We start from the raw sequence: 19,703 nt of genomic DNA, 5'->3' as shown, positions 1-19,703 counted from the left end.
TCCTCTGTGCCCCTGGGCTGTCACAAGACTCCAGTCTTAAGGCTCCAGGACTGTCCACAAGGTTGAGCCAAGCTGATGGGCCAATGGGCAGGGAGCCTACTCTGGTTTGGTGGTGCCTTCACAATCTAAAAATATCCCCCCCCCCCACCCGTGACTGTCCCAGAACCAACAAGCCCCACCCTTAGAGCCGCCCTGTAGTTAAGGCTGTGCTTCAGCCACAAATGTGCCCCAGGATACAGTTGCTGTCCCGGAGGGAGACGGGGCCTGAGGGCATATTGGAATTCACCTATTTTATAAGCTTCATAGGGGAATTGGGGCAGGGTGTGTGAGGCCACAGAATGTGATACAGAGCCTGGGCTTTGCAGTCTGACACACGTGAATCCAAATCGGCCACTTAACTAGCAGTGTCACCTTGGGTGTATTACTGAATGCCGTCTTCCTCAGTTTCCTCATCTGTCAAATGGGGCTAATTCTGCCTGGTCACAGAATTATTGTGAGGGTACAATCAGACAACATATAAAATGTCCACCTCTCAATAAATGGCAGTTCTTGTTAATATTTGGGGGTGGGCACATACAGGGTGGTGGGGAAGACCTGCTCGGAGCTGCAGGAGGCTTCTGGGTGTCTGAACACCCGGTGGCGGGGGGGGGGGGGGGGGGGGGGCGGGGCGCGGGAAGGGGAGCACTCGGGCTCCAGGGAGAGGCTGTGCTCTCTTCCCCGGCTTGTCTGCAGCCGGCTGGGCCCTACTGCTGCAGCCTGCTTGCTGGGCACCGTCCACAAACACTGGGAAAGCCGAAGCCCCTCCAAGAGGCCCTCCCGGTCCCGAACCCCTGTGTCCCTGAGATCAGGCAGGCTAGACCTGTAGGTAGACGGCCTGAGTGGATGAGTTCATTCAGTTTTTTATTGGCTGTCTGGGCCCTAAAGCTGCCCCTCAACTTAGGGTCTCCCTGAGCTGCACAGAAAGACCTGTCCCTAGTGGGGCCAGGAAGTGGACAAAGAGGCGGTCCTCGTCACAGCACGTGCGCGTGCGCACACACACACACACATACACACACACGACTCTCCGGGGCTTATGTTCTGGTACTGAGACTTCTAGGGAGGCAAACTTGTGACCTCAAGATTTATATCTCATCATTCTCCAGTTGAACAGCATGAACTTCAAAGTCATTTGGGGTGTCCTTCGACTCCAGTGTTTCCCCTGGAAGCTCCTCTGCTTCCTTTCCAGTATCCCTGGCCTCTGCCTGTCCTATAGCCTCCGCTCCAGGGGCTGGGGCTTCTCTTTCAGCCTCTGCCTGTCCCCCAGCCTCCTGTACAGGCTCCAAGGACTCCCTTCTGGCCTCTACCTGTCCCCCGTCTTCTCCTCTAGGACCCAGGGCTTCCTGCATTTCTGGTCTTGACGGGCTTTTAGCCACCAGGGACTGCCTGCCAACATCTTGTCGCTCCAGAGGCTCTTTGGGCTCTGTGTGGCTTGGGGCCTCTCCTGGGAAGTTGATGAGCTCTGCAGGGGTCATGAGCCCATCCCCATTCAGGTCCTGGGTCTCGAGCACCTTGTCCACTACCAGGATCACCTGTGGAAGCACACAGTTGCTCTGAAGTCTACAGTGAACAGAGGTGTTCCCAGAAGCCCTGACCCTCCCAACACCTTCCTACATCCCTGCCATGCAGTGCTTTGAGCATTTCTTTTATAGTGGATTCACCAAAAGAGTCATGATGAAAAAACCCGAAGTCCCAAGAAGCGGCGTCTCCTTCGTGGGGGGGAAGGGGCCCCCCAGCCGGCAGGGCTTACCGGGTTGGCAATAGGAAAATCAGCAGCTCCAGGGGCCAGAGCTGCGGTCAACATGGACAGCAGTTCCAGGCCATCCAGCTGTCCACTCTGGTCATAGTCGTGGAGGGCAAAGAGGTAGAGGAGAACTAAGGTGGAGAAAGAAGCTACATCAGAAGGGGCACTAGGGACAGATGGAGGAGGCAGGGGGCACCCGACGGCCTGGGGTCAGTCCTGACTCTGCTGCCTTAAGCCCCCCACCCGCCGGCCCCACGGCCCAGGCCCTCACCCTGCTCCCGGCTCATGTGTTCCGGCTCCTCTTCCATCTTCTCCAGTCCCTGTAGGTAGTTCTGCAGAAGCCTGGTGGAAACACGGGAAGTAAGCCCCAGAGAGGCCGGTCTGCACACCCAGGCCTGCCCCCCAGACCAGCCCACTCACCGGAGCGGCTCCTGGCCTGGCTGGAAGGGGTTGGGCAAGGGCTGCTGCTGCAGGTCAGGATCCAGCCTGGAGGAGGGAGAGAAGGGCCGGCCTTGCAAAGAGCCCCTCACAGGATGCAGCCACCGGCCTTCCACCCTCAAGTTCTTTGTAGGGTTCTCTCCCCAGACCCGAAGGGCATTGTTCTCTCAAATTCCCAAAAACCTGGTGGGGAGGGGGCCCTCCTGGTCTCAGAAGCAGAACCTTACTCCCTCAGACTATTCTTTTTGCAGATTCCTAACTTAGATGCTAAGTCAAAACCCAAATAAAGCATCTGGTTAGACAGAGGCCAGATGAGGCCACACCTAGTAGATACAAGTTGGAGATCCAGGAAAACAGTGAGCGGATGGCCAGACCACATGGATTGTGGTCACCCTTCTACTTTGGTGCCAGGCCCCAAGGGGCAGGTCTCTGGCTCAGCCCCGAGGCACTGCCCAGTTTTACACAGACCCGATTTGCTCCACAACACAGACTGGATTCTTTTTTCCAAGCTGAGGGCATTTATGTTGGTTTTGGAGTTTGAACCTACTCAGGGTCTCTTTCTCAGTCCTTAAAGCTCACGGTTTGCTCCCAGTTCTGGACAGGGCTACCTGTTTGCCCAAATCAGTCCAGACCTGTGAAGCCAGACTGTTGGCAGGAGCCACTGCAGTGGCCTTTGTCACCACTGCCAGTCTCGCTGCTGCTCCTGGATCTGTCCCTCCACCCCACCCAGCACATCCACTGTGTAGCATTCATACCAAAAACCTTGACAAAGGATGCTCGCGCAAAATAGAAATGGTCTGCTAATGATCTTGATGTCGTCGGCATTCCCACTATAAGGTCTTGCTAAGAGGACCGCAGCCCCTTGCTTGGCCCACAGCTTCCACCTCATGCTTCACACCCCGTGGGAACGGAGCTCCTGGATCCCAGACACAGTGACCCCAGCAAACGCGTACTGAATGCCCACCCTGCGAGGGGTGCTCTAACTGGCTTAGAGGCTGCAGTACCTGGGCAGGGAGCGGGGCTCAGATACAGAGATCAGGGAGCACAAAGCCCCGTCTCCTGCCTCCCAGAGGGGCCCACCACACCCTCAGATTCCCCAGAGACTGTCCCCGTCCCAGCCCACGGCCCCGCCCTCTGAATCCCCTTACCTCACGGTTCCGTCCTTGGGAGCGGCCTGACCCAAGGGCAGCAGCAGCAGCACTAACACTCTCACTGTCAAAGGTAACATCCTGGAACTGAACTAGGAACAGAGGTAGGGAGTCAAGGGGAAGGGGTGGAGGGTCGGTGGGCTAGACAGGAGCACCTTCTCTCCCTGCCCCCACCTGCAACCCAGGTGACAGGACTCCTGCTCAGGGCAGAGGCACAGACATCAGGGATCCCCTGTGGAATTCATTCAAAATGAATCTTACTCCAGACCCCAGGTGGAAGGCGCCTAAAGCAGACCTGCTGTGGTGGAAGCAGCAGTTAGGGCAGGAGCCCCTCCCCACACCCAGCTCCCTCTCCCCCCACCAGCCTCCCTGAGGTGCTCGGAGAAATGCAATTTCAGTACATCTAATCCAGTCCAGTCACTCATTTTGCAGATGGAAACTAGCTCAGAGAGGTTAAGAAAAAGGCCAAATCAGAAATGCATAGGGATACAAAAAGACGAAGACTCGCACAGAGTAAGACTGTTAGTTTGTATTAAAACTCACCCAAGAACAAATCAATAAAGGCTCAGTCTCCTTGCAACAGATCGAAACTCACACAGGGACGGAAACAGATCAGGGTCAAACCAACAGTGGCCCCAGGAACTATTTACTAAATGCAGTTAGGAAATCCCAACATAAAGAAAAAAAAAAACAAACAAACTTTCCTTTGGACCTACTTTCTATAAGCTCCCTGGCAACACAATTGCTTGGTTATATGAAAACAGTCAAACAGAGGAAGGATCGATCAAAAGCACAGAACACGAAGCTTTCTGATTACTCCCAGGTGCGTGTACATATCATATGAATTTCTGAGGAGGCACACACCCACCACAGCTGAGGCCTGAGACCCTAGTCCCACTTCTAGGAAGACCAATCGCCAGGTGCTTGACAAATCACCTGGGCGGAGGACCAGGAACCCTCTGAAACCCTCTGCACCCTCTGAAATGCCATTCTGGCTAGCACTGGATTTTCCTGGAGAAAGGTTTGTAGCTTTCATGAGATTCTCAAAGCGCTCCATGATTCGAACAAGGTTCAGAAGCACTGCAAGGTTGTACATCGACTTCCTAAGAGATGTGGGGTAGAGCAGGTGAGCATCCGGCCAACGGGAAGACACTTAACAACGGGAGCCTGGCTGCAGTTGGGCAAGCAGAACTGCCTTGAGGAAGAAGCAGCAAAACATGGACGTCTACAAGAAGGTAAAGCAACTGAGAGGCACGGAAGCCGTCTTTAGTTTTCTCTGCATACGTGGCCCCTACAGATATCATGAGTCGACATAGTTTATTGGCATCCATAATCCCCAGTGGCCAAACACGAACACTGGCTGGCAACACAGATGCTTGAGCTTCAGTTGTTGTCCCCAAAAGAGAAGACACGTCTTGGGTCCATCCAAGGGAGGTAGTTGGGACTGAGATCTCCATATCAACTGCGGGCCCTCAGGGGTCTGGATACACCTCAGTGAAAGGGTTGTCTAGAAGAATATCCAGATCTCTATGTCGGAGACTATGATTGTAAATGTTCAAAGAAAGTAACTCCAAAGTTGGATAAAAATAGTATTTTTTCAAATGCATTGAGTTGGCAAGAAAGTAAGAAATTCTGAGTGCAAAAGCACAGTGAAAACGGTCATCCTGGGGGAAAGTGAACTTGAAATCAGCTTTGCCTTAAAAGTGTCTGCCAAACCAAATCCAGGTGAATTTGCACTATCAATCTGAGTGCTTTGTGCAACAGAGGAGCCCAGAGATAAGGTCTGGACCCACCCATCGTGAGGAGACTGATAGGAAATCCCCTACGGAAAGCTGGGATTCAAACAGCCTGACTCAATCTAAGGGTGAACGAAAAGTAAATGTGTCACAAAGAAGGGCAGCACAAATCTTGCCAGTCTTGACCTTGGTGCTGGGTAGAAGGGATAAAGTCTTCTCTCAGAATTTGTAACAAGCCTGCTCTAATGTGGGTTCAGGACCTGAATTAATGCTATCTCTGTGGTTCAAAAACCTAAAGCAGATCATTTATATTTTAAGTGGTACCTGGTTGATGGTACCTCCAGTTGACTAGCAGAGGAAATTATACATCTTGTCCACGAAACACAACTCCAATCCCAGCTCAAAGAAATTCCGAGTATCGGTGAGCATGACCTTACAGCCAGAAAGTCATAAACATACAAGGAAATAAGACACTGTGAATGAGAGCCAGCTAACCAATAACGGGTGAACCCAGACTTGCAAAAATTAAAGACATTGGAATTATCATACAGAGAATATAAGGTATATTTAATATGTTTCAAGAAACCAAAGAGAAGTTTGAAACTATGCAGAAGGAATATGAACATAAAAATGACCAAGAAGATTTGAAGAAGAAACAAACATAACTTACACAAATACAAAGAAAAGGTTGATTTTAAAATGCAATGGGTGGGGTGCCTGGGTGGCTCAGTCGGTTAAGCGTCTGACTTCAGCTGGGGTCATGATCTCACGGTTCATGAGTTCGAGCCCCATGTCAGGCTCTGAGCCTGGAGCCTGCTTCGGATTCTGAGTCTCTCTCTCTGTGTCTCTCTCTTTCTCTGCCCCTCCCCCACAGGCACTCTCTTTCAAAATAAATAAATAACTTTTTTTAAAAAAAGCAGTCAGAAAGAAAAGGTAAATACCCCAGAAGGAAGAATAATTAGACTGACAGCTGATTTCTCAACAGCAAGAGTGATGCCAGATTACAGTAGTATCTTAATACATTGAGAAAGGCAGGGGGAAGGGGGTGGGGGTGGGGAGACTGCCATTCTAGAACTCCAGTCTCAGCAAAATTATCTTTCAAGGATGAGGTGAAATAAAAACAATTTCAATAAACAACAAATTAGAGAATATGCCACCAACATTCCTCCAGTAAAGGAAATTCTAAGGGATCTGTTTCAGGGAAAAGGAAAGTGATCCCCAAAGGATTTGAAATGCGGGGGGAAAATGGTGAGCAGAAAAGAAATCAGAAAGTATTTGGGAAAATATAAACAAACATAGATTGACAACTATGTTAATACAGGGGACAGAAAAGGTGGCCTGAGCTACAATATTAGACAACATTAAGATGTAAGGTGCGGACGGTTGTTTGGGGAGAAAGTAGACATACTGAGCAACTTTGTTAAATACGCATGTAAACGTTTTAAGGATAGCCACTAAAAAAATAGAAATGGAATGCATGACCTCAAACCACCAGAGGAAAAAATGAATGGAATTTTAAAAAAATCAATTCAAAGAAAGGCATTACAAGAGAAAAAAACTAAAAAAAAAAGTTAAAAAGGAAAGGCAAGTAGAAGGGCGCCTGGGTGGCTCAGTCAGTTAAGCATCCAACTCTTGATTTCAGCTCAGGTCACGATCTCACGGTCTTGAGACTGAGCCCAGTGCCGGGATCTGTGCCGGGTATGGAGCCTGCTTAGGATTCTCTCTCCCTCTGCCCCTCCCCTGCTTGTACACGCATCGGCACTCTCTCTCAAAAAAAAAAAAAAAAAAAAAAGCAATAATAGACAAAAGAAAGCTACTATAGCTTTATTGACTAGACTTTAACGCATGATTATAAATAAAAGAATGTCATTACAAAATTCATAAAACTTGAATCCCATAGGAGGATAACATAATTCTGAACTTGTATGTGTCTAATAACGTAACCTCAGAACATCCAAAATAAAAACTGGCATAACACTACACACCTATTAGAATTGCCAAAATCCAGACAAAATCCAGAACACTGACAGCACCAAATGCTGGCAAGGATGTGAAGCAGCAGGAACTCTCATTCGTGGCTGGGGGAATGCAAAACGGCACAGCCACTCTGGGAGACACTTGGGCAGTTTCGTATAAAGCTAACCATATTCTTACCACACAATCTAGCAATTGCACTCCTTCACATTTAGTGAAAGGAGCTGACAAATTATGTCCGCACAAAAACCTGCACACAGATGTTTATAGCAGTTTTATTCATAATTGCCACAACTTGAAAGCAAAGAAGATACCCTTCAGTAGAAGGATGGAGAAATAAACTGTGGTCTATCCAGACAATGGAATATTATTTAATGCCAAAAAGAAATGAGTTCTCAAGCCATGAAGAGACCTGGAGGAACTTAAATGAATATTACTAAGAGAAAGAAGCCAATCTGAAAAGGCTGTGAGCTAAATGATTCTGACTATCTGACATTCTGGAAAAGGCTAAACTATGGAGACAGTCAGAACATCAGTGGTTGCTAGGGGCTGGGGTGGAAGGGATGTGTAGGAGGAGCACAGAAGATTTTTAGGGCAGTGAAACTACTCTGTACGATCCCATCATGACAGACACATGTCATTATACATTTATCCAAACCCACAGAATGTACACCACCAGGAGTGAACCCTAACGTAAACTATGGACTTTGAGTGATGATGTGTCAATGCAGGCTCAACCGTCGTAAAAATTGGACTCTCTGGTCTGGAATGTTGATAATGAGGGAGTTGTGCATGAGGGGCCGAAGGGGGGAGGTATATAGGAAATCTCTATACTTCCCTCTCAATTTTGCTGTGGACCTAAAACCGTGCTAAAAAAATAAAGCCTTTAAAAAAAAAAAACAGGCAGAACTACAAGGAGAAAAGTCGAATCTGCCATCATGGTAGAGAATTTAACATATCTCATTTAGTATTTGAAAGATTAAGCAGACTAGGGGCGCCTGGGTGGCGCAGTCGGTTAAGCGTCCGACTTCAGCCAGGTCACGATCTCGCGGTCCGGGAGTTCGAGCCCCGCATCAGGCTCTGGGCTGATGGCTCAGAGCCTGGAGCCTGTTTCCGATTCTGTGTCTCCCTCTCTCTCTGCCCCTCCCCCGTTCATGCTCTGTCTCTCTCCCAAAAATAAATAAACGTTGAAAGATTAAGCAGACTAAACATTAGTAAGAATGTAGAAGGTTGAATAAAACATTTAATATGCCTGGGCTAAATGCGGGCTCCTGGGGGGCTCAGTCAGTTGGGCGGCTGACTTCAGCTCAGGTCATGATCTCACAGCTTGTGAATTCGAGCCCCGCATCGGGCTCTGTGCTGACAGCTTGGAGCCTGGAGCCTGCTTCGGATTCTGTGTCTCCCTCTCTCTCTCTGCCCCTCCCCTGCTCACACTCTGTCTCTCTCTCTCAAAAAATAAATAAACATTAAAAAAGTATATGCCTGGGGCGCCTGGGTGGCTCAGTCGACTTCGGCTCCGGTCATGATCTCCCGGTCTGTGAGTTCAAGCCCCGGGTCAGGTTCTGTGCTGACAGCTCAGAGCCTAGAGCCTGTTTCAGATTCTGTGCCTCCCTCTCTCTCTGACCCTCCCCCGTTCATGCTCTGTCTCTCTCTGTCTTAAAAATAAACGTTAGAGAAAAAAAAAATCTGTCGCACACTGTATTATATGACTAACATACAATTACATTAGAAAGCAATAAAAAAAATTATGTAAAAAATCTCACGTAAATGGAAATTTAGAAGTCATACTTGTATGTGGATCAAAGAAGAAAATCATAATGGAAACTGTTGAATAGTTAGAATTGGATAATACTGGGAGGATATGCATGAAAACAAGATAGGTAATCAAAGTGGTATCAGAGGGAAAATGGATTGACTTCAAAGTGTATATTAGAAGAAAGGACTAAAAGTTAATGAGTTAAACCTTCCAACTCAACAAGCTAGTAAAACAGAATAAACTAAGAAATAAAGTAATAAAAGATGGCAGAAATTAGGAACACGATAGAGAAGAGCAGCAAAGCCAAATACTGGTGTTTCTTTTCTATTTTTTAATAATTTTTTAAATGTTTATTTATTTATTTATTTATTTATTTTTGAGAGAGGGTGACAGAGCCTGAGCAGGGGAGGGGCAGAGAAAGAGAGGGAGACACAGAATCCGAAGCAGGCTCCAGGCTCTGAGTGGTCAGTGCTGAGCCCCACGCGGGGCTCGAACTCATGAACAGTGAGATCATGACCTGAGCCCAGGTCGGAAGCTCAACTGACTGAGCCACCCAGGCGCCCCATCACTGGTGTTTCTTTAAAAGGACTAATACAGAGGTTAGAGTGGGAGAGAGCCAAAGCATAGGAGACTGTTAAAAACTGAGAACAAACTGAGGGTTGATGGGGGATGGGAGGAAGGGGAGGGTGGGTGATGGGTATTGAGGAGGGCACCTTTTGGGTTGAGCACTGGGTGTTGTATGGAAACCAATTTGACAATAAATTTCATATACTGAAAAAAAAAATAAATAAAATAAAAAATAAATAAAATAAATAAATAAAAGGACTAATACAGGGGCACCAGGGTGGCTCAGTTAGTTGAGCTTCTGACTCTTAGTTTTGGCTCAGGTCATGATCCTAGGGTTGTGGGATCGAGCCCTGATTTGGGCTGAATGCTGAGCATGGAGCCTGCTTAAGATTCTCTCCCTCTCTCCCTCTGCTCCCCCTCTCTAAAATAAAAAATAAAAAATAAAAAAATAAATTTAAAAAGGGACTAATTCAATAGACAAACCTCTGACAATTCGCAATAAGAACAAAGAGAAAAGGTACAAATAAAATGAAAATGGGGACATAACTATAGAAACAGCAGAGATTTGAAAACTTCTTAGAGGATAGAGCTAATTTCCTAGAAAAACTTAGTAGCAAAACTGATGGAAAAGGAAATAGCAAATCTTAATAGTCCTATAGCCATTACATAATTTGAATCAGTGAGGATTAACCTTTATCACTTGAGGGACTACAAACCTGAAACGTTTCTAGAGAGGTAATCTGCAAATATGTATTAATTGCCATGAAACTCTGACCCAATAACACCATCCTGAGGATTACATAGGGAAGAACTCAAATGGAAAAAGAAACTACAAAGATATCTATAACTGTGCTATAAATATTAGTCAAAGAAACAAACAACCTGACATTGTCTAACATTTAGGCAATGGCTAAGCAAATCTCATTATAAGACGGAGCAATAAAAAATGATAAATACTGGGGCGCCTGGGTGGCTCAGTCGGTTAAGCATCCAACTTCGGCTCAGGTCATGATCTCACGAGGTTAGTCTGAACCTCGCATAGGGCTCTCTACAGAGCCTGCTTCAGATCCTCTGTTCCCCTCTCTCTGTCCCTCCCCAGCTTTCGCGTGCACGCACTCTCTCTCTCAAAAGTAAACGTAAAAAATGTAAATACTACAAACTCATAAGTCTTAAAGGAAAAAATAGACAGATTTGAATATATCAAGGGTTTAAACTTCTGTATCACGAAGGACATGGTAAGTCAAGTGCAGTGGGACAAGTGAGGACTGGAGGCAAGTAGGGTTTCAACACCGCTGCCTACTGCAACAGGGGGTTCAAGACAGAAATCTCAACAGAAAGTCCATGGAGACTGAGTGGAAATGCAAGAACTGAAGGGATGTGTGCCTTAGCCAGGAGGGTTAGAGGGAAGGTCCTGCCCGCAGGGCACCGGAGCACCCAGGAAACAATGGCTGAAGGAGGATATAGGTGAAGGGGTCTGGTATCCAGAGTGCTGCTGGGTTTCGGGGGTGGTGATGGCAAGGTTCAGCTGAGGGTTCTCTAAGGCGGAAGGAGAGGCACATAATGGCTGAGAGGGCCAGCTGGCCAAAAGAGGCCAGACGGAGAACGCCAGAAAGTATAGATCCTGGGACCAGATGCCCCAGAGGACAGCACGGGTAGCACCAGATGTCAAAGACTTTTCATGACAAAGGCCAGGAGCGTGAGCATCTGTAGGGAAGGCAAGTATAAATACTAAGTTTGTAGAATGAAGATAAAGGTATTTAGTTCTTCAATATTTATTGAGCACCTACTATATGTGAGGCACTCTTATAAGTGAGATGAGAGTATGAAGTAGAAGTACTTATTCCTTTTTTTTTTCTTAAAGCTTGCAAATATATAAGCAGGAAAAGATACAGATGTTAAGCAATGATTAAGAGAAAGAGAAACACAGAATTATAAGGCATAGGTGGCACAGCCCAAAGTGTAAGGGAAGGGGCCCTAACCTCAGGCTGCCTGAATCCAAATCCTGGCTCTGGAACGCAGTAGCTGTGTGACTTCTGTGTTTCGGGTTCTCGTGTGGCACGTGAGGTGGACCTCTCGTGGGGTGTGGTAAGGGTTAAATGACACAAGATTTGGGGCGCCTGGGTGGCTCAGTCGGTTAAGCGGCCGACTTTGGCTCAGGTCATGATTTCGCGGTCTGTGAGTTCGAGCCCCGCGTCGGGCTCTGTGCTGACAGCTCAGAGCCTGGAGCCTGTTTCAGATTCTGTGTCTCCCTCTCTCTGACCCTCCCCCGTTCATGCTCTGTCTCTCTCTGTCTCAAAAATAAATAAACGTTAAAAAAAATTTAAAAAAAATAAATAAATGACACAAGATTTTACATATCTTGTAAAATCCCATGCCTGGCTGTACAATAATGCCTTCTTCCCCTCCAGAAGTTTTCTTGGACTGCTCTGCAGTGGCTTCACACATCCCCACCCCACCCTGGATACCCTCAGATGGTGTGGGTATACCCCACACTACCGCACCCCCCCCACCCCCATCTGTTTTCTGCCAGGACCTACGCCTACAGGAGGCACTGAAGTAATTTAAATCCCTCAGAGCTGTCCAAACCTATTATCCAGGCTTAATGTGTTATCATCCACTACGAGTTGCCTTTTCAAAGAGGACTCTCTGGGGGTAGCAACTCAGGCATAAAGGAGAAGCACCCTCCGGTCCCACTAATGTACACACTCGTTAGGCCAAATGTGCTGGTTTGAAAAAACATGCCTGCAAATTCTTTGACACTTCTTCCCACAAAGGATTGAGTCTAATTTGCCTTTCCTTGTATATGATCTGGACTCAGCCACTCACTCCTAATGAACAGCTGAAATGATGCTACGTGACTTTCAAGTGTGGGTCTTCAAAGGTGACATAGCTTGTACCCGGTTCTGGTTCTCTCTCCCTCTCTCTCTCCCTACACGCAGATATGCGCGTCTGAAGCCCTGAGCTGCCGTGGAAGAAGTCTGGCGTCCCTGAAGCTACCACGCCGAAAAGACTGGAGAAACCACAGACAGCGAGATGTCTGAGGAGCCTCGGCTGTTCTGGCCTTCAGCCGCTCACATCTCCCCAGCCCAAGGACCATCCAGGAGAAAGAGCAAACCTTCAGGTGATTCCGACCCCCAGCTTTCCAGGTGCCCCAGCCCACACTGAATGGAGCAGAAATGTGCTTGTCTCCATACCCCTGCCCAGACGGCACGCTCGTGAGCAAAGTCAAAGTTATTGTTTTCAGCCACTAAGTTTCGAGGCGGTTTGTTAAAGTTGTCTGAGTAATCCGAACTGCGTGTGACCTGGGCAGTCACACAGGGGCCCAGCTCTCGGAGGGGCCCTGTGCTTAGTGTAATACTCTGCTGTCACTGTTTTGAAATTCTTTTTCTTTAATATATTTTTTAATGTTTATTTATTTATTTGTTTATTTATTTAGAGAGTGCAAGCAGGGGGAGGGGCAGAGAGAGAGAGGGAGAGAGAAACTGTCAGTGCAGAGCCCAGTGTAGGACTCAAACCCATGAACTGCAAGATCACGACCTGAGCCAAAATCAAGAGTCAGCCGTTTAACGGACTGAGCCACCCAGGCACCCCTCCATCTTGAAATTCTTAATTTTGTTTTTGTCCTGGGCCCTGAAAAGCATGTACCCTGTCCACACGAATTACCAGTACTCTCCTCCTCTCGGTCATATGCACCCATCACAAGTATGTAACTATGCAGCATGTGTAGTGGACAGAGAACAGAGCTTTGGAACCAACCAGGCCTAGGTTCAAATCCCAGCTCCACCACAGGCTGTCCTCACTGAACTTCAGTTACCTTACCTCCACAAGGGAGATAATAACAGAATGCAACTCACAGGGTTACAGTGAATGTTAAGTGCATAACGAAGTACTTCTTGCACAAATTAATGCAGTAGCCTCTCTCTTGCCCTTGCCTCTGGTATCTTCTCCATTTAAAGGACCCTCCATACCCACATCACATTAATCTTCCTTAGCTGGAACTCCAAAATCTTCAGTGGCACCCTATTTCTATTAGAGTACAAAGGCCTCACCATGGCATTTTCAAGGCCTTCTACAATTAGATAGATATCAGGTCACCATTTTACACTCATCTTCCGGTGCTCTATGACACTAATGCTCTGCTGCAGAGGAGAGGCTCCCAAAATACCTCTCACTTTCACTTTACAGTGCTTTTGCCCAAGCTGTTCTACCTTCTACCTGGAATAACCTGGGCCCTCCGGACAACCTTAGCATTCTGACGATAGTTCACGTCACAAACTTGAATAACTGTATGTGGACTGTTAATGTCAATCCAAGTAATATTCTCAGGAGTTATGCTTCAAACTGGCATTTTTAGTACAGATGACCCACCTATATTGCTTAAAGGAAGTCAGCTACAGCACTTCAAGTAATGTGTAATGAGGTTGGCATAATGTGACTTGTCCACACGTAAGACATTTCTCAGCATTTACAGAAGCTTTTGTAAGCAACAGAAGAAATAAAGCCATTATTGAACCACTGCCTGTCAATTAAAATGTTCCTAATCATTTCCTGTAACTATGATGCTCATAAACGTAATTTACTCTCATGACGACACGAAAGCCACTGCAACTCATAGTCAACAGTTGTGATGTAATAGTTACTCACATCCTTCACACACACTCCCATTCATACACTCCCAGTCACAGCGACTCTCAGGCCTCAGATTTCTTCAAGCCTTTGCCTCCGAGCACGGGAGGAGAGCCCAGCCTTGGGGTCAGACCTCTGATCAAACCCGGCCCCTCCGTCCTGTCGCTGGGGCCTAGGTGGGTGTCTGAGTCTCTCTGCGCCCGGAACAACAGTATCAGCCTTGTACGGGCCTGGGGAAGATGCAGTGGGATAATGTCCGTTACATGACTGGCAGCGAGCGCATGCTCTTTGAGTATTTCCAGAGAATCTAGGAAGTGGCAGGGGCCTTTTATCTTGGGTAGCTTCCCATCCAATGCAAAGCTTTCTTCCACAGCATCCCTGTCAATGGCCATTCAGCCCCCACTTGACTTTCCAGGGCAGGAGTCTAGCACCTCATAGGGCATCCATCCCATTTCTGGCTGAATCTAACTGTCCCAAAGTTCTTTTGAACCAAATCCTCACCCTTAACTTATCCCTCTGGTGCCCCCTGTGCCTCCCAGCACACTCCCCTCCCCCAAAAGAAGAGAGAGTGGCTTTACGGGCCAAAAAGGTCCCCCACACCTGACAGCTGGTCTCCACCCTAACACTTCCAGCTGGCCCCAGCTGGGGTCCCTCCCCAGTCCCCCTTTTCTTCATCTGTCAAATGAGGATAAAACTCGTGCCTGCCCCCAACCTCCTTCCCACGATGTCAGAGAGACAAAGGAGACATGGGGGGAAAGGCGGCCGGGGAACTGTGAAACCCCATCACCACGCCTAGAGAGCTCGGGGTTCGCTCTCCAGCCCCTTCCTCTACTCGCCCTCCGGGGTAACCTCCTCCCGGGAGGTGCCCCGAGGCTGGAGCCGCGGCTCCTCGCCGCCCCCGCCCGGGGACGCAGAGGGGCGGCGCCCGCAGCCTGGGCCCCCAGAGGCCGGAGGCCGCCCCCGCCCCGCGGCCCCGCGGTCCCCAGCCCGCCAGGCCCGGGGCGAGGCCGCCCGACGCCGAGCGCGGACCCACCTGCGGCGGCGCGGCGAGGGCTGGGGTCCGGCTTCGCGGCGGCTGGAGGCTGTGCGCCGGCCGCGCCACGGCTCGCCGCCGCCGGGCCCTCCCCCGGGCCGCTCCACGTGGCCGCTCCACGTCGCCCTCCGGCCGGCCGCCGCCCTGGCCCGGGCAGAGTCCGCAGCGCCAGCGGCCGCGGGCAGGGCCGCCGCCCTCCGCAGCCCGCGTGGGGCTTCCTCCCCGCGGCCCCGGCGCGCGTGTGCGTGCGCGCGTGTGCCCGTGTCTCCGTGAGAGAGACAGGGACAGACTTCTAGAGAGACAGCTGGTGATGCTGGTGTTCAGGAGAAGCGTGCCTAACTGTGGTGGTGCTGCCGGTGCCACTGCCCGCCGGCGCCCAGCCTGTGTACAAGACAGGACGGAACTGTTAGTGTGGCTATGACTAGTGGATGTGGCCGTGTGCGTGAGGCACTTGTGACAGTAGAGGTATTTTGTGTGACTGTGTATCCAGAGAGACAACATGGCCCTGAGAGCGTATGGCCAGGGTGGGAATGATTGTCCGGGGGTGTGACAGGAGAGGACAGTAGCGGTACATGTGTTAGGGTAGTTGGTTGAACTCTTTCCTGAGTTGTTTGTGATGCTCACATGATAGCTGTGACTGCTGGTTTCCAGGGAAGGTGTCATTGGGTGGCTGTGACCAGGTGCATCACTGAGAAGCGGCTGCATACGAGACATAGTTGGCGAGAGGGCTGGGAAAAGTGTCATCTTAAGGGTGATGGTGGCAGTCATTTGCCAGCAAAGTGTCACCTACTCAAAATGGAGTGTCACCTACTTTTGTCACAATGATCAATTCCTCCTAGGCTTCAGACTACATCTTCACCCACTGGCCCAAGGACTTCCTTCCTTCCTTCCTCTTTTATTTTCTTTCTTTTTCTTTCTTTCCTTCTTTCTTTCTCTCTCCCTTTCTTTTTCTTTCTTTCTTTCTTTCTTTCTTTCTTTCTTTCTTGCTTGCTTTCTTTCTTTCATTTTGTGTGTGTGTGTGAGAGAGAGAGAGAGAGAGAGCACAGGAGTGTGCACACATCAGCAGGGGAGGGGCAGAGAGAGAGGGGGAGAGAGAGAATCCAAGCAGGCCCTGTGCAGTCATCACAAACTGCAAGATCATGACCGGACCTGAAACCAAGAATCAGACGCTCAAACAACTGAGCCGCTCAGGCACCCCACAAGGACTTAGTTCTTCAAAGGAATAACTTATCTCTTCAGAATCTTCAACGTCTCCCTCTCCTTCAGCTCCTTCCAATCTGCATCTTTCAGAACAACTGACTCTCATCGAAGTCATTCTGTCCTCCTTCCTATGGCGGACATTGCTGGACACTACCTGCGAGAATTAGGGGACCCACTGTCCAGCAACACCATCTTCTCCCTCTACTCGTTTCTTCTTAGTTTTTTTTGCGCAACAGAGTTCCTCTGGGCTCTCCCCTCACTCCTATCTGTTCATGTTGCTTCCATCACTATCTGTTATGGGTTGAACTGAGTCCCTCAAAAAGTCATATGTTGACATCCTAACCCCCAATACCTCAGAATGTGACTTTATTTGGAAGTAGGGTCACTGCAGGTATAAGAAGTGAAAATGAGGTCCTACTGGAGTAGGGTGAGCCCACCTCACTCCAATTTGACTGGTGTCCACGTGAAAAGGGGAAACTTGGGGGCTCCGGAATGGCTCAGTTGGTTAAGCATCCGATTCTTGGTCTCGGCTCAAGTCATGATCTCACAGTTTGAGCCTCAGGTTGGGCTATGCACTGACAGTGCAGAGCCTGCTTGGGATTCTCTGTCTCTCTTTCCGTCCCCTGCTTGCTCTCTCTCCTCTCAAAATAAATAAATAAGCTATTTTAAAAAGGGCAAATTTGGACATACACACACACACACACACACACACACACACACACACACACAGGGAAAGCATCTTGCGAAGATGCAGGTAGCATGTTCTTGTGGCCATGAAGCTTCTACATGCCAAAGATTGCCAGCACACCACCAGAAGCCAGAGAAGAGACCTGGGACAGATTCTTCCTCACAGCTCTCAGAAGGAACCGATCTTTCTGGCACTTTGAAGTTGGACTTCTAGTCCCCAGAACTGTAAGACAATAAACTTCTGTTGTTTAAGACAGCCAGTGTGTGGTACTTCGTTATGGCAACCCTGAAAACGAATATATCATTTAAATGCTGATAGCTGCCAAACCTCAAATTCCAAGCCCCAAGCCCCAGACCTCTTCAGGAAATGAACATCCTCTAATTTGTGCCTAGATTTTAATGTATAAAGGTGACTGAGTGACAAAAAGAGAGGTCAATGTCATTGAAAGAAAAATTTAGTGCTCCAGTTATCCTGGAAACGACAGGCATAGCTCACTACACAGGATGACAGGGGGAAACCCCAGTGGGCTTCTGTCATGGGCAGAAAGGAGCAAGGAGGAAGGCAGAGGCCACAGCCTTTATTAAGTGGAAAGGCAAGGCAGGGCAAGGTAGACAGCTTAGAATTGGCTAGTTTGAGTAATCAGGCAGGCTTTGGGACATAGGGACTGTCCCTAGTTATGTGATACCTGGCCCTGGGTTGATTTAGGACAGGGGAAATATTGGCTTGTCGTGTGAGATTTAGATAAAAGAAGTGGCTCAGAGTATGGGCTCTGGATTGCAGACGAAATGTCAACTTCGGCTGTTAGTTTGGCCCTGTGACTGACGGATGCCAAATAGACAAATACAGAATCTAAGAAAAAGCAATTAGAACACCTACCAGCACCCTAACCTCTGTGTGTCTGAGTTCAGAACGCATCCTCTTCCTCCTCAAACCTTCCCTTCCCCCAGTTTCCTTAACCCAGGGACTGGTACCGCCATGCATCCCTGACTCATACAGTCAGAAACCTGGGCATCCTTCATGATTTCTCCTTCTCTCCTGACCTCCAAACACCAAGTCCTATTCCATTCTGCCTCCTGTCTTAAAGATCTTCACTCCTCTCCCAAGCTCCTCCAGTCCAGGCAGCCACCTGCCATGCCGAAGTACTGTTAACAGCCTCCTAACTGGCCTGTTTCCATTCTCAGCCTCCTCCAGTCAATCCGTTCTCCAAGTCGCCTGAATGATTCCTCTAAAACATAACGCCGGTCGTGTTGCTCACCCCTTTGTAAAACTCTTTGATGGTTTTCCCCCATCCTTAGTCTGAACTCTCACATCCCTTGTGTAGCTGCTCACAGCTTGATTCCTGACCATCTCATATGCTCCAGACAACCAGATTTCTTTTGGTTCCTTTAAGAAGTCTCTCACACCCAGGCTTTTGCTTATGCTATTTCTGCTCCCGGAGCAACTATTCTCTTCCCACCTCTCCCTTGCCTGGGAAACTCCTACTCAATTTTTGGTTTCATCTTAAATGTATCATCACTTAACATCCGGGTACACTTGCTCTGACCCATGGTGTTCGGGCACCCTCCTCAGTGCTCTCACTGCAGCTAGTACTTCCCCTATCTAGCTAGCCCTGTGCCCTACCACAGGGGTTCAACCCTGACTACACATTTGAATCTTCCAAAGAACTTCCAAGTTATATTGATACCTAGTCTCCTCTCCAAACCAACTACAGCAGGGGGTGAGGCCTGGGCGCTGGTTGTTTTTAAAACTCCCAGATGAAGGGCGCCTGGTGGCTCAGTTAAACGGCCAACTTTGGCTCAGGTCATGATGTCATGGTTCATGAGTTCAAGTCCCACATCGGGCTCTGGGCTGACAGCTCAGACCCTGAAGCCTGCTTCATATTCTGTGTCTCCCTCTCTGCCCACCACCCCCTTCTGCCCCCAGCTCACGCTCTGTCTCTCCCTCTCTCAAAAATATAAACATTAAAAAAATTAAAAAACAAAATAAAACTCCCAGATGATTCTAATCTTCAGTCACGGCTGAGAACCACTGCTCCATTAGATTACTTATTCGTTTCCACATTCCAGTGACGACAGGCAAGAGGATTCCAGGGGTATCCCACTGCCTGGTACAAAGTGGGGGAAGAGTACGTACCTATTGTACTTACTTGACATTATGAAAGACGGTGTAGAGTGATGGTACGTGACTTTAACCCTTGTGTATGTGTGACTCCATGTGGAATGCCATCCACCCAATAGCTGAAACCTATGTGACTGGGTGCCACAGTGTGAATGGCTGTGTCCAGTATGGGAAGTCCACTGTGAATAGCTGAACACTGCAGGACTGCAGGGCGTCACAAGGTGAGCGGCCACGTCCTGAATGTGAAGTTCACAGTGAATGGCTGCCCTGTGTGAAAGGGCAGGATGTCACCAAGGAGTGGCTGTGTCCTGTGTGTCAGTGACTGGTTGACTGGGGGACCGTAACCAAACTGCCTAACTAGCGTGGCCGGGGCAGAGTTTGAGGAAGGCGCTGGAGACACGTCTCACCGAGATGGAGGCTGGGGAGAGGGTCGTGGTCCTTGCAAGGGGCGGCACCGCTAGTCACCGGGAGGCGGAAGCAGGAGGCGCCCAGGCGCGCGAAGCAGGCGACGGACAGGGAGGTCACCACTGGTAACTCGGTTCTGCTCCGCGCGGGTCGAGGTCCGGGCCCCGCCCTTTGCCACGCCCGCCGCGGAGCGCGGAGGCGGTGGGCGGGGCAGGGCCCGGACCCTCGCCCCAC

The 19,703-nt window shown here is 49.1% G+C and overlaps 1 protein-coding gene across 4 annotated transcripts; it reads right to left on the bottom strand.

Moving 5' to 3' along the window:
• Positions 1-875: 875 nt before the first annotated feature.
• CGREF1 (cell growth regulator with EF-hand domain 1) lies at positions 876-19,494 on the bottom strand. 4 transcript variants are annotated; one of them, XM_027033400.2, is made up of 6 exons: positions 19,472-19,494; positions 3,367-3,458; positions 2,201-2,266; positions 2,052-2,122; positions 1,787-1,911; positions 876-1,568 (listed from the first exon to the last, which is right to left on the bottom strand). In XM_027033400.2, the coding sequence occupies exons 2-6, from the start codon at positions 3,444-3,446 to the stop codon at positions 1,122-1,124; spliced, it is 789 nt and encodes a 262-aa protein (XP_026889201.1). In that variant the 5' UTR covers positions 3,447-3,458; positions 19,472-19,494; the 3' UTR covers positions 876-1,121. The 4 variants fall into 4 exon arrangements, with proteins under 4 accessions (XP_026889201.1, XP_026889200.1, XP_026889202.1 ...); XM_027033399.2 differs by lacking the exon at positions 19,472-19,494 and adding an exon at positions 15,059-15,208; XM_027033401.2 differs by lacking the exon at positions 19,472-19,494 and adding an exon at positions 15,059-15,129 and having other exon boundaries at positions 3,367-3,453.
• Positions 19,495-19,703: the final 209 nt, after the last annotated feature.

This window comes from Acinonyx jubatus, chromosome A3 (genome assembly GCF_027475565.1).
Source record: "Acinonyx jubatus isolate Ajub_Pintada_27869175 chromosome A3, VMU_Ajub_asm_v1.0, whole genome shotgun sequence".
NCBI lineage: Eukaryota > Metazoa > Chordata > Mammalia > Carnivora > Felidae > Acinonyx > Acinonyx jubatus.
Note: the sequence above shows the minus strand (reverse complement) of the source record. Positions and strands in the feature narration are given on the sequence as shown.

Bases quoted from the DNA above. Each gene is read 5' to 3' on its own strand.
- CGREF1 (XM_027033400.2), bottom strand. From the start codon at position 3,446: ATGTTACCTTTGACAGTGAGAGTGTTAGTGCTGCTGCTGCTGCCCTTG. The intron at 1,912-2,051 runs GTGAGGGCCTGG...TCTCCACCTTAG, and splicing joins ACACATGAGCCGGGAGCAGG to TTCTCCTCTACCTCTTTGCC. The intron at 1,569-1,786 runs GTAAGCCCTGCC...GTGCTTCCACAG, and splicing joins ATTTTCCTATTGCCAACCCG to GTGATCCTGGTAGTGGACAA.